At 38.8% G+C, this 14,913-nt stretch overlaps 1 protein-coding gene across 1 annotated transcript; it reads left to right on the top strand.

The window, feature by feature from the left end:
* The first annotated feature begins 928 nt into the window (after nucleotides 1-928).
* LOC117416084 (ras-related protein Rab-4B-like) lies at nucleotides 929-14,123 on the top strand. Its single transcript, XM_034027129.3, has 8 exons — nucleotides 929-1,120; nucleotides 5,000-5,080; nucleotides 5,388-5,502; nucleotides 5,822-5,884; nucleotides 6,981-7,135; nucleotides 7,965-8,060; nucleotides 8,888-9,045; nucleotides 9,602-14,123. Exons 1-7 carry the CDS (start codon nucleotides 1,105-1,107, stop codon nucleotides 9,001-9,003), a joined length of 642 nt encoding a protein of 213 aa, XP_033883020.1. The 5' UTR covers nucleotides 929-1,104; the 3' UTR covers nucleotides 9,004-9,045; nucleotides 9,602-14,123.
* Nucleotides 14,124-14,913: the final 790 nt, after the last annotated feature.

The following is a 14,913-nucleotide window of genomic DNA, read 5'->3' as shown; positions in this document are numbered from 1 at the left end:
TCATCTTTCACTGGATTTGTTTAAAGCAATATAAAACAAATTCAATTTCAAATCTCCTTTCTGCGAATTTCAAGTCAAATGACGGTTGTCTACACTCTTAAATTAATGTAGTATTATAAACCTGTGGTTTTCAAACGCCATCGATAAACGTGTGTTCCCATTGAACTTCAGAAAACTTCAATCCCACTGCAGAAAGCTTGTTGACAGTCCAGTTTGTGTACCTCTTGAAACCTGGTCCTGAAACCTTCTCTAACTAAGGATCTTCAGTGTCAATGCAGCAGAACTAAAATAGTGATGGTTGTGTACTAAAGGACAAAAGTAGAACAATGACATGAGGCTGCAACTGGTAGAATGGAACACATTGTGGTAACATTTGCTTAATTTTAAATGTTGCATTAGTATTTCTATTTAAAACACTCTGGTATGTTACTGCAATAGCGATATCTTGGTACCATATAAAAGGTTTCTCTTACTAAAGGTATAATAACTCATAGTGAAAGCATGGTAAAACATAGGTAAGCATTGTGAAGCATATTAGAAATCACGGTAAACTATGGTAAATGTTTAGTATAACCATGGGAAAACTGCAATAATACTAGGTAAATTGTTTGTGGTAAACTCTTATGAGGGCAGACAGAGTGCCGTTGTGTCCGGACTGCTGTGCAATATTTATTTCAAATCCATTTTGTTTTATGTAGTTGATTTAAGCAACTCAAAATGAGCGTTGTGTTCCTTGTATTGAAACCGGCGTACTAATTTCAGCATACAGTAGTACATGCATGACACCTAGTGGCCAGTAAGTAAAACTGCAGGTTTGGGTTAGTTCATAGCGGGTACTTCTCCGTGACCCTACCAAGATGGCGCCCTCTCTGCCATCCAGCGCCTGTTGATACCCGGCTACGCGATGACGTTTATGATTCCCCCCCCCCCCCGGCACGTTTTTGTTTAGTAGGAAGCGCTAGGGCAGCCATCTATTTGTCCTGACCAGAAATAATAAAAAAAAATAAAACGCAATACTATTAAAATAAAGCAGAATTAAGCATCTTTCGAGACGTCACACCGTCTAAAGTGTCCGAGGCGGCTGGAAACTCGAGGAGAGCAGAGATGTCAGAGACTTATGGTATGTTTACATTAATTGTATCTGATTTAGCCTATGTACACCTAATGTGACTGGTGTACTAAATTGTAATGATCAATATACTACTGTATATTTTTAGAAATAGTTACATGTACGCTTAAAACGGTGCATCTGGGACCGTTCTCTGTTTTCCATTAAATTTAGTTGCAACAGTAAATTGCTTTTAAAAAACGAAATAAAATATTAACATTTGTATTAATGTTTTAAAAACAGAAAACCACGCATTGACGGTCTCGATTATGTGAACGGTAAAAACTACTGGTAGTAGTCATTTCTAGTATACAACGTTAAAAAAAAAATAATAACTTTACATTTTAATTATTCTGTCGCCAACGTAAACATGTAGAGGGATATGTATACCACGTTCCACCAACTAAGCGGTCATCTCTTAGTTGTATGTAATGTTGATTTGAAGACATCATTAATGCTGACATGGGGAGTTATAGTTAAAACAGTAGGATGGTTGCTGATAGTCTTCGGGTCTTATGGTTAAATGCACTGCACTGTGTACTGTAAACCACACGTCATTGACCCCCCCTCCATTGTTGTGTGTTAATATACTGCATTCAGTCATATCTTTTCTAAGCCTGTATTGTAACCGTGCGTTATTTGAGCACTCTTAATAAAATACAGTACACGTTCAGTACAGTACAGAACCGGCCTTCTGTTTCAAAAACCACTTCAGTCTCACTGGAAGAGCTTCTGTTGTAATAGATACAGCACTTCCTTGTTCAGTGATGACTGAACACTATCTGTTGTTAACTATCTTTATGTTATAAGACATTCTGCGTTCATATGTCAGTAATGAACACACGTTGTAAAGCAAAGTAGTTCAGGTTTTATTCTGAGGTCATATGTTCCAATGTCACTGAGTTTAGTTGCTTTTTTTATTTATTTATATATAGCACACTTTCATTATTTACTAAACAAACAAAACAGGAACAAAATACATAATTTAAACAAAACACTGAAGCACAGCTGTCCTGGTGCAGACTTTCTTTATGTTTCTTACACTATTCAGCAAGGCACCTCCTTCACGGAACCCTCTACTCCTCTCACCAAACAAACATTTCTCCTTTTTATAGGTTGTGGTCAGGGGTAATTGTTGCACAATAATTCAATTAACACCTGGCCACATTCCACACTTTCCTAATTTACAATTAAACACTGCACACTGTTCTAATAAAATAATTACCCAATTTAGTGGCCAGTTTAGCCACCACACACAGTGACACACACACAGATCTGCTCTGCCACAGTATGTATGCAGTATATTTCAATGTAGTATTCCGCACACGCAGTATACTGCACAGAACAACTGTATTAGAAACTCCCTGCATCCAGTCCTGGGTTTCAGAATTTCCATTGTCTTTGTGAAATAACCAGGTGCCTGGAATGTGAACAATCAGGCTGCTAAATCTCGTATCGCAGCAGGAAGTGGCCCATGAGACTGTAGGTTATTAATCAGGTTACTGTTTGGATTAGTTCAGGTGGCTGTAGAGTTTGAATTGTTTCTTTAACAGTGGCCTGATTGCTGAAACACCTAGCCGCTGATCATTTATATAACGAACTAATAAAGTTTGTAGCATACACGTTTGTATGGGCTGTCTCTCATATAGCTGAACATAGATGCAAATGTTCTGTAATGCATAACACTAACCCATACAGTACAAGCTGTTGGTTGTTGCAAGTCAGCTACAGTCATGACAGTGGAAGCAATAGGTGGTGTTAATTAATAGTTTAGAGTTTAAACTTTAGCCCTACTGTTAAACATTTGGAGTTTAGCTTCAACATATAACTGCATAAATATGTAGACCAAAGAGATGAACTTGTTTTAGTTGTAATGAAACCTTAACTATATGTTTTTACCTTTCTTTTAACATATTCGTATATGTTTGTATGTGTGTATGCGCGTGTGTGTGTGTTTGGAATTATTTTATTCTTGTATTGCTATTTTACTGAGTGGTCTATTTCGGTCTCTCTCTGTATTAGAGCTGCACTATTGAGCTGTACCTGTGTTGGCCCTGTGGGCACAAAGTGACTACACTTAAATGATGTGTACAGTAGTCTTGTATATAAGTTAGTAAGTCGTAGAGTTGTTTGTTATAAGAAATATCGTCTCGTGCAGTTTAGGAGCGAGACTGAGCAGTTCTGGCTGTTCAAAATGTGCAAAATGATTATATAAATGCTTGCATTTCGATACATTATACTTTTATATTATACTTTTATATAGAAAAAAGTTGAACTCTGGTCTTGTGCCCTGGACTATGTCATATAAACAGAATACTCCATGAGCCTTATAGAGTGTTGTGGTTCTTTCAGAATAGCGTCTTGGTTCTTCGGCTATCCTCACTCATGGAATAACAGTACTCTATGAACATTCGTACAGTGCCCTGTATATGAATTCTGCATAAGATTATGAAGCTGACCATTAAAGAAACGTTCTCAGATCAAGCTCTGTATTTAAAATCTGCCTCCATGAAACTCAATTTGCTGAAACAAATTCCCTTCAAGATCTAAACCGGGCTGTGGGTGACCACACTTATTTTCTCATGGGTTACACACGTCATATTTCTACTAAGACCTCTGATCATTCATTTGGAATGACCGTAAAAAAAAAACCTCTCCTTAAAGGATAGAAGCTAGATCAGCGAGAGTGGACGGCAGCTGTAAATTATATCAGAGAAGCAATGTTGGAGCAGAAAGCCTGAGGGTGAGAGTGGAGGAGGAGTGGGTAGCTTCCAGCTTGCAACACAGATCACATTACAGTACTATCGATACCGAGTGCTTGTTATACTGCACTTACAGAGAGTGATGCAAGATACTTTGATCCGAGAAGGTAGTAGTGTGTCCTTTTATTAGAAATCATATTAGGACTTTATTTACTGAATGTACAGCGGTTAGGAGAGGACATTCTAAGCATTGCAAATGGGAAAATACCTGGATAAATATTGAAGCAGATGGACATGTCATAGCAGAAATACAAAGTTGACCAAAACATGCTAAAAAGCTCTGCAATTTGTACTGGAAATGAATGGTTTATTAAGGATGAATCATCGTGCCGGTCCTGCATACTATTGGAATTGGTTTGTTGAGCTAAATGGGCAGCAGTGTGGAGTAGTGGTTTGGGCTCTGGACTCTTGACCGGAGGGTCATGGGTTCAATCCCCGGTGGGAGACACTGCTGCTGTACCCTTGAGCAAGGTACTTTACCTAGATTGCTCCAGTAAAATCCCAACTGTATAAATGGGTAATTGTATGTAAAAAAAAAAACAACAATGTGATATCTGTATAATGTGAAATAATGTATAATGTGATATCTTGTAACAATTGTAAGTCGCCCTGGATAAGGGTGTCTGCTAAGAATTAAATAATAATAATAATCCATGCTTCCCTGATTGCTGATTGACTACAGTATAAAGCAAAATGTCTCTGTGCTGAGCTGCAGCCCACTGCTGTTTTCAACAAGTGTTTAGCTGCATGCACCCTGGAATCTGTAGTTCTGGAACGTCATTATACATGCAGAATCTCAGGAAGAAGTAACTACAGCTCCCATAATGCAACATGATAAAGTAGCAAATTTGCACAATCACCACAGTTTTTTTTTTTTAATCTGACTGCAATTATTCAAGCTGTCTATGTATAATTTGGTTGATTTTACAGCCATTCAATGTATAATTGTTGATAAAGGACTGGTTTCACAAGGTAAGGTAGTTCAAGATTAGTGCTTAGCAGTGTGTGTGAAACCCACCCGAAAAGTGAATTGATTAAATGCATTTATTGAAAAACAGAAATGAAACTTGGATATGAGGGTGTTATTTGGTAAGCAATTTATTTATTTGCTGCTTCTTCCTCTTTTCAGATTTTCTGTTTAAGTTCCTGGTGATCGGCAGTGCCGGCACAGGGAAGTCCTGCCTTCTTCATCAGTTCATTGAGAATAAATGTAAGTTATAATGAGATGACGCAGTGATCAGGTAATATACTAGCTGTCTGTCTGTGGCTTGATTATTTTAAACATAAGAACTTAAGAAAATTGACAAATAAGAGGTTGCCAATTGTCCGGTTCCAAGTAGCTGATTGATCTTGGTCAAGTTGGGTCCTGAAGGATTCCTGTGATCCAGCAGCAGCGACTAGGTGCCCAGAAAAAAGCTATATAGTATTTGTCGTCAAAAGACCTTTATATACTGAATGTTGCTGCCTGTTGTGTATTCTTACAGGCTGTTTTTATTTTGGTTTTGTTTGTTCTGCAGTCAAACAGGATTCGAACCACACGATTGGAGTGGAGTTTGGGTCCAAGGTGGTCAACGTGGGAGGGAAGACAGTGAAGCTGCAGATCTGGGACACAGCTGGGCAGGAGCGTTTCAGGTGAGGCTGGGGACTAGAAACGGGGCCTTTGGGGAACTGTGGATTCAAATCACCAGTACCTTCAAATGACTTGTTATAATACAATATTTTTTTTTTTTCTTTTTATGTAAACCTTTGAGAATTGTTTTTCTGAGTGGTTCTTATTGCAGTTTATTGTCTTTTAATTAAATTATTTTTAAAAGTCTGTGTTCAGGAGCTGCTCTTCAGTCCTAGACGTATATATTGTAGGCTAGATCGGACAGTGTCTTAATATTGGTACCAGCGCCACCAGTAAAGTCTGTAGCACTGAGTGTGAAGGTCATGCTCTCTGTGTCCGCAGGTCTGTGACTCGGAGTTACTATCGCGGGGCTGCTGGAGCTCTTCTGGTCTATGACATCACAAGGTGAGCTTGCCCCCACTCGCTGCTGACATCATCATCATTGCTTTTTTAACAGCTTTGTTTTCTTTGATTGCTGAAAGTTAATTTGGTTGTAAAAGCTTTAAGCTTAATTTTTTTTTTTTTTACCAAGGTAGAATATATGGATTGCACAATCTTAAATCCTTCTCTCACCTAGGTGTCGTTCACTCAGGTTTATAATTTTGTTTTGTTAAAATGCATACAAATGTGTTCTGGTGACTGTCTGTATATTTCTTTAATTTATTTTTTTAACACAAAAACAGACAAAACCCCTCCCATACAATCCACCTGCCCCACAGGGAACCTCACTACAGAGTGTTCGAGTTCAGAGTAATATTATATAAAAAAATCAGAATGAGAGAAAACAAACTATAAGGTTCTACATATACACAGAAATGCAAGAACATATGTGTACATATTTATTTATTTATTTATCAGGGACACATACAATTATAACACAAGTGTCAGTTGCATGACACAAGATGCATTGCATTTTCAATTTAGCCAGCAGGCTAATTTCCATTGACAGTCTCCAGGCAGACATTGATGACAGCTGTAATAAATCTCCATATTACTTCTACTCTATACTCTAGCAAACCTATTGGATTTTTAATTAAAAAAATACATACAACATGAAGCCATAAATTACCTATTACACGTGCATAACAATCAGCAGCTTACATAATCAGGTTACAGTACAATTTATATAATATAAATATCCAATATACACAACTCAGATACATCCTGAATAAATTAATGATTGCATAATTGATTATGTTTCAACCAAGCCTTAAGCTTATTACAAAATATTTTAAAATCCCTTAAGAAATTTAATTTCTGAAGGAAGTGAGTTCCAGAATAAAGTACCCCTTACAGAGAGAGCTGTTTGGGTGAATGCTGTCCTACACCTTTCCACTTTACAATTCCCACATACATATATACATACATACATACACATGTAGAAATGCACTAGCAAACAACAGTGACTCTTGTAGTTTATCGTATCTCCAGAACCCCTTGATTAAATGAGTGTGTTCCTTATGCAATAACTGCCCACGGTCTTGTCCTTCCCCCGCAACAGTCGCGAGACGTACAACGCTCTGACGAACTGGCTGACGGACGCGCGCACCCTGGCCAGCCCCAACATCGTCATCATCCTGTGTGGAAACAAGAAGGACCTGGATGCAGACCGCGAAGTCACCTTCCTGGAGGCATCCCGCTTCGCTCAGGAGAACGGTAACCAAGAAGGCTTGGTTGTCCAGTGGTTAAAGTCAGGGGCTTGTTACCAGGAGGTTCAATCCCATCTCAGCCACTGTGTGTGACCCTGAGCAAGTCACTTAACTTCCTTGTGTTCCGTCCTTTGGATGAGACTTAACCTGAGGTTCTATTATAAGTGACTGCAGCAGCAGTTGTGATGCAGTAGTAATGTTTGCAGGAATTATGAAGCATCTCTACGTTTTTTTTGGGTAAAAGCATCTGCTAAATGACAATAATAATAATAATAATAATAATAATAATAATAATAATAATAATAATAATAACCACAACACTACCTGTTACACTGCTCAAATTTAAGTTGCTCAATTTGGAGGAGCGACTTGCATTCATGCATACATTTGCTCATGTCAGTTATTGTTGCTTGAACGAGAGCTACTGTATACACATAGTTATGCCCACTACAGTAATTACTCTTCGTACATTACCGGTATATTAAAATGGCTACGCAGGAAACTTCAGAAATGTTCTGATGCGGTTTTTAAAAGAAAAGTAATCTTGTTTGCTGAAGAAAAGGGAAAACGTACAGCAGAAAGTGAATCTGGGTCTGCGAGGCGTGTCAATTATCAAGTACCTTGGAGAAGGTCCTGTGTTGGCCGATCAGCATTTAGTCACAGCGCCCCCTATTGCATGGAATAGTCTGGACGAGAGTATCAGATAAATATTATTATTAATATTAAATGTAGAACAGCGACTAGGATCACATTTATTTATAAAAGTCCTTCATTTGAAGGGTTGAAAACGTGTGAATCCAGTATTGACGCCTTCCGTTTCTCCACTCCTCCCCTAGAGCTGATGTTCCTGGAGACAAGCGCCCTGACAGGAGAGAATGTAGAGGAAGCCTTTCTGAAATGTGCTCGGAACATTCTGAACAAGATCGAGTCAGGTACTGTCTCTGATTCCTCCGGGAGCACAGGGAGCCGGCCAGCGCACACAAGAAACCATTTCCTTGTGAATGCTGGATGTTTCCTTGTTTCAAGAAATTAGCTGTTCCCCATTGAGACACCTTTCTGCAGTATGAGACGGAGGGGACACTGTAAAGAAGGACTTTAAAAATAAATTTCACCCTTTCTACTTGTCCTGTTCATGTTGTTTTGATCCCTGAGTATTTAACACATGTTATATAGGTTCATAATCAGGGGGCATGATGGAGGGAGGCTGTCTGTCTTTCCTTCCTTCTGTCTGTCGTACTTAATTTTGTATACATCCCCTTCAGTCACTGTTTGCATAATTGTGCCACATTAAATTTCCTATCTATGTATGTATTTTACAATGCATATACGTTTCAGCAGGGCAACTCCGTAGAGTTCACATAAACTGTTTTAAAATTTCTAAAAATGTAAATAAAAAATCGTAAGGGAAGTAAATGTATATCTAGAAAACCATTTATCCAATGGAAGTTGCTAAAACACTCTTTACTTTTAGTTATTGAAATCTGGAGGTATATGGACAGTCTGTATGTGAATGTGATTTTATTAGAATCTGGGGTATGTGGACAGTCTGTATGTGAATGTGATTTTATTAGAATCTGGGGTATGTGGACAGTCTATGTGAATGTGATTTTATTAGAATCTGGGGTATGTGGACAGTCTGTATGTGAATGTGATTTTATTAGAATCTGGGGTATGTGGACAGTCTGTATGTGAATGTGATTTTATTAGAATCTGGGGTATGTGGACAGTCTGTATGTGAATGTGCTGTTGTGATTTGCAGGAGAGCTGGACCCCGAGCGGATGGGTTCTGGGATTCAGTATGGAGACGCCTCCCTGCGGCAGCTCAGACAGCCCCGTGGAGTCACAGCACAGAACCAGCAGCAGTGTAACTGCTAGGGGCCGGCCGGGACATGCACTCCACACAGGGACTGGGAAAAGGTGGGCAGAGAGGGATCACTGCACACTGACGCACACAGACATGCATATACACACTGACAGACACGCACGCACAGGCAGATGCACGAAGGCACACACACATTAAGTAAATGTGAAACAACTTTGAACTCATGATCTTTATGGTGCACACCAGTGTTGAAGTTATGGGTGAATTTTTAAATTCAAACATTTTCTCCTTCCTGACAACATGGAAGCACGTCTTGTTACTAGTGGTGATGTTAGATTCTGTTTAATGTCCTACATTTTTAAACTTTAGGATTAAACATTTTGGGAATATTTGTAATCCCTCCATTTGAGTGCTCTTACTTTTTATGCATCTCAGAAACAATTCTATAGATCAGACTAAATGCGTACAACAGATGGGAAAGATTTATTTTGAATAAACAACCCTGCACTATACATCCTGTTGTATAAATACTGATCTCTGTATTTCACGTGCACATCAGTTCTAAACACTTCACACTTGGAAAGTGATTTAACACTTAAACTCCTAGGTATTCCTTCCCTAACCTTCCGTGTTTCTGTTTGATTTCCACAGTGCTGCCTCTCCACTGGTTTCATATCCCCCTAGACTCGAGGAGGGGTGAATCTCGACCCTTTCTGAAAAACGAACCGGCGCCTGAGATGGTGTGCCTTGGCCTGTGCCCTCCTTTCCACCTTTCCGGCCCTCCTGATCTGTGGAAACAATCTCCCGCAGTGCCCAGGTCACCCAGCAGGGGGCAATGCGCTGGTCGCTGGTATACAAGGCAGGCCAGCTCTTTGTGAACCACTCGGCTGCTGCTGTCCACCAAGCTCTGAGTCCTGTACTTCCTAATAGGGCGGCACATATTTACAAAACTTTCACCCACGCTTTAGACTTTTATCCATAACGTCAGCCCCTCAATCAGGTTAAACGTATTATAAGAAAAGTTTTGTCCAATGCCTTCATCGGTTTAAATAAAAACCAACGGGGCCACATATCTTAACCCCCCTCCTATTTTAAAGTAATTACTTATTTCATTTTTTTTGCCACAGCTAAATATGACACTTCTGGCTTCTTTTGCCGGTAAGAGATGACTTTTAAAAGTTTAAAAACACTTCCTGGTACCTAACTATTTCCTGTGCTGTAGGTCACATACCATCTCGAATATTGTAGTGAAACAGATTTAGATTGGTACCAGAAAACTGGAGCACATTTGTATTCTGCGTTTTTAAAGCATAACAAGGTAAAACTGTTAGAAAATAAGTCGGCTAGACACAGTTTTGGCTACTAAAGCCTTTGTCTACTTGACTTAATTTCTTCGAATATTACCAGTGGATTTGAATCAAGCGTTATGAAGTTATGGATAATAAGAATTAACAAAAAAAAAAAAAAAAATGCAAAAAACAAAATATATTCACCTCAAGAGAGGCGAACCAGTGGCTAATAAGAGGTAAAACAATTCTCCCCCTTTTGAAGATGCCTACTAAAATGGTATATAGTTTAATCTGTATTTATTTAAAATGCAGTGCATCATATTCAGTGTTCTTATGGCTGCAGCCGTCGAGTGGTTAAGACAACAGGCTTTGTACTGGTTTGTTGGTTGGTGTTTTTTAGTGGGCATGGCATCTGTAATGTAGCCAAGCAAATTCAATACACAACAATCAATGTTCAGTGCTCATTTCAGCCAGTAATGTCAGTACTTTTACCCCCCTTTTTAATGTTTTTTTATTTAACTTTAATTGAGCGGTTTTCTGCTTGAGAAAACGGAAACCCAAATTGTTCTAACTTTCTAACAAAAACTGTAGTTTGGTTCGGTGGGATCACAAATATGTACTATCAATGTTTAATTTTACATGGCAGCAAAGGCCCCTGCTGGTGAATGCTTCTCGTAATTGCACTAATAATGTTTGTAGGAATTGCAATTGGTTTTCTTAAAGGGAATATAATTGAACGTCAAAACGTTCTGCCTTGGTCTCTGATTGGCTTTGTTGAGATCGGTTAGTCGATTGATCTTGGTTAGCTGATTGGATGCCCAAAAGGTCACTGACATTTATATATATAAAAAAGGGGGGGGGGGGGGCCTTGGATTGCAACTTAACATAAAACATAATTTACAACATCTCGGAAACCATGTTTCTAAGAATGGGCATAATGCCCTTTGTGTGTGTAGGCACCATAGTAGGTTACAAGTGATGTGGTTGCTGCACGTTAGTGCATCTATCTCAGGCAAAGCTAGCAGTTCTTAAACCTGAACCTACACATACCAGTCGACCAGCGGCTTGCCCCCTGTTATCTTTTATTTCTAAAAGAAATATAAACTAAGCACTAATATGTGACTCCCAACTCCCTTCCTTTTATTTTCTCTCTGTCATTCTCTCTGCCCCTATTACGCCAACAGATATGCAGTCAAGTCTAGTACCTTTAAGTCCAAGTCCTGATGGTTCAAGTAGACTTTTAAAAAAGTATTTTAAATAAAGCATGAATTACGGGGGCTGTTAAAATAAAAAATAAATACAACCCATAAACGTTGCAACATACTCACTGGCCCCCATTCATTCAGCCATGATTCCTGGTACCTAAGCACTTCCTGTTGCCTAGGTCACATGGTCTGCTTGCATTTAGGCCATAGCAGTAAATCTGACCCACATCAGATTTACTGCTAGAAAATGCATTATGTGCATTAAACAAACTAAAAATATATCTTGAGCTCAATAAAGGTGCTTTACAGTGGTAAGACATAAATAAATCATTGGCTAAAGTTTAGTGAATTGGGTCCAAAATGTTTTCTAATGCATTACACTTCAACTTGAATCATCAGGACTCATTGAGTTGAGTGCATGCTTCTGTTCCAGTGTCTTTTTGCAGTGACTGCGTGAAGTTGTCAGTTTGTAATAGACAGTCCGGTCAGTCGATTCTTATTTTTATTGTTTATTTTAAGTAACAAGATTGAAGTAGTAAATGTAAATGCAACAATCCTTACTGAAGAGTGACTACTGGGCCTGCTGTTACAGCTTTCTATTCTACTACCATGCATGGGACATGCAAGGGTGCCCAATAAAGGGTGCCCAGCTGCATGTCTGCTATTATAGACCCTTTTTAATGAACGTCTTGTTGTGGGAAACTGCAGTGCATGTGTGTACTGCTTGGCTTGCTGCATTGGCAGATGGCAGACAGTGAGAGTGGTGGTATAATGGAGGATAAATATCATTGGTTTATGGCAGTGCACAATGCTTTAAAAGGAATATCTGGTGGGGTATGAGAGTGGCATTATAATGATAGAGGACTGTTTTTAAAAAAAAAAAAAAAAAAAAAAAAATCTGTTGCCCAAAACGTCTTTTTTCACTGATTCTTAAAAAAAAACCTTCCCCATCTTAATTGAACTTGCTTAAAAAAAAGAAACAAACTTGGTGAAATGGGAGGCTATCGGAAGAGGCTCACAATTTTCACAGGACACCCCCTTTTAGCACCAGCAGGGTTCAGAGCAGAGCTGTATACTGAGTGGATAGCAGCCTTATACCAATGACTGTGTTGAAGCAGAGTGAGTGAGTGGGAGGGAAGATTAGGGTATTATTATATTCTATCAGAGACAAAGGGAGTCGTTGGATTTATTACATTTATACAAGGCTTGAAACGTGCACTGACCCTGCCCCCAGGCATGGGTTACAGAACTCCCCTTGTGTAGGTACAGCGTTGAAATGACCAGGAGTTTAAACAGTGTGCTGTGAACTGATCGCACTTATCAAAGCATGAATACGCCTCACCTGCGTCTGTAGGTTTACTAATAGGAGTTGTACCTGCAGCTGTAATGGAGACTAACTTTATTTTAGGTATCTGTTATAAGTGCTTATGTTATATCAGTGATAGATGTTATTAATGTGCCTATTAAACTAAAGTGTTACCCCAAACTCCTGGCTCCTGGTCATTTAAATAATAGACTTAATTGGGGGTAGTTCTGAAACCCAGGACTGGGTGGAGGGGTAGTTTCAAGCCATGTCTATAGAATGTAAATACCTGTGAGTGACCTTGAGCAAATGAAAGTCAATAAATACTGCAAACCCCCATTTTGTGTGCCAACTAGAATGGGTGCTGATTGCACTGTACTGTATACTCGCACGATAACTGCTGTACAGTGAACCTCAGCGAGGAGATAACAGTCTTCCGAGTGGGGAAAATCAGAGGTTTTTATACCAGAACGGGAAATGGTTGTCTCTAAGTGCACTCTGTGCAGCCTCTAGTTATAGCTATTATGAGAAGTGCTTTAGTCTGACAACCCAGTCACTCTCAGCAATGGTGCTGTGCTGCCTGTGGGGGCCTTTGTGACATTTGTTTATTGAACGTGTACAGTGTTGTGTTTTTGCAGGATATAGAGGGGGTTTATTATTCTTATTTGTTTATTTTTGCAGCCGCCTTTATCCAAGGCGACTTACAGAGACTAGGGTGTGTGAATTATGCATCAGCTGCAGAGTCACTTACAACAACGTCTCACCCGAAAGACAGAGCACAAGGAGGTTAAGTGACTTGCTCAGGGTCACACAATGAGTCAGTGGCTGAGCTGGGATTTGAACCGGGGACCTCCTGGTTACAAGCCCCTGCATCCTGTGGTTAAAGAAAAAGGCTTGTAACCAGGAGGTCCCCAGTTCAAATCCCGGGGCTGAATTGTGATTTAAAATATATAAACTAACCTAAATAGTACTTTTTAAAGCTTTGTAGTTGAAAATAACAAAATACAGTATTTCCCAGGAAAGTTGCATAAGATTCTCTTAACTCAAACTATTTAGAATGGAATGGTATCAAGGGGTAGCTGTCCTTCGCTATATTCTTTAAACCTCACTGTATAAAATATTTCACAATGCAGAAAAGCAGGCTCAGTTGTTGCCTAGTAACTGAGACATCCTCTAAGATACTGTATATCTGAATCTGCTATGATGTAAATATGTTGGGTTTTGTTTGCATGTAGATTTTTATGCTTTTTGTGTTGTGATTTATATAGATTTTTTGTGAATGTTATTTATGTGTTTGGTGATGCTGTATCACATGAACTAATCACAAACTCCTTTCCCTGCACAAAAAAACAATAAACAAGAAAATCATTTTGCCAGCCAGCTTCGTCACTCCATTGTCCTCCCACCTGTTCCGTAAGTGCTCTTCAGTTCTACCAAGTCTTTAATTCAATCTGACGTCAGTTGCCATAGCTGCAAACTCATTTTTCCCAGCACAGACAGCCTCTTTCTAGCCTCGGCTTAGCTTAAAATATCTGGTGGTAGAGGCAAAGGAAATCAGAGTTCATAAATTTGTTTTTATTTTTTAAAGCCATGCAGAAAATCAATTTTTTTTCGTTTTGTTTTTAAAGCCATGCAGAAAATCTATTTTTTTTTTTGTTATATGGAAAATACTCCATTTATATTCGAAACAAAAGCCTAAATATCGATGTTAATAAAACCTGGATTGATGCCCCCAAGTCTGAATGTTCCCACATCAGCGTCTGTGCTTGCATGTCTGCCGTTTAAAAAAAAAATAATAATAATTTAAAATGTTAAAAGATGTGAAGTGAGTGCTGGTCTTCATGTACTATTTCTCTATAACCCATGGTGTGAATTGAGACTCCCATGTGTTCTGTGGAGTTGAGCAAGCCCTTTGATGACTTGAGCAGTTTGAAGCACTGCAATTCATGCTAGTTTTAAGGACTGTTCATATGAACGTTTTCTGACTTTAAAGCCCATTTGTGTTAATTAAATGGTTTGCAGTTCAGAAATTACTTTTTCCAACTGTTTTAGAGAATAGTTAATCTCAGTTTACCAAGGGTGTTTATGAACACTTGTTATTAAAAAAGAAGAAAAAAAATATTTAAAACAGTCCTTACAGTTTTTTGAATAGGCTCCAGTATTTTA

Source organism: Acipenser ruthenus, chromosome 7, assembly GCF_902713425.1.
Source record: "Acipenser ruthenus chromosome 7, fAciRut3.2 maternal haplotype, whole genome shotgun sequence".
NCBI lineage: Eukaryota > Metazoa > Chordata > Actinopteri > Acipenseriformes > Acipenseridae > Acipenser > Acipenser ruthenus.
This window is presented reverse-complemented; position numbering and strand designations above follow the sequence as displayed.

What these genes read in the sequence shown, in the direction of transcription:
- LOC117416084 (XM_034027129.3), top strand. An exon ending in TCAGTTCATTGAGAATAAAT is followed by an intron (nt 5,081 to 5,387) that starts GTAAGTTATAAT and finishes TTTGTTCTGCAG; the next exon opens with TCAAACAGGATTCGAACCAC. An exon ending in GCTGGGCAGGAGCGTTTCAG is followed by an intron (nt 5,503 to 5,821) that starts GTGAGGCTGGGG and finishes CTGTGTCCGCAG; the next exon opens with GTCTGTGACTCGGAGTTACT.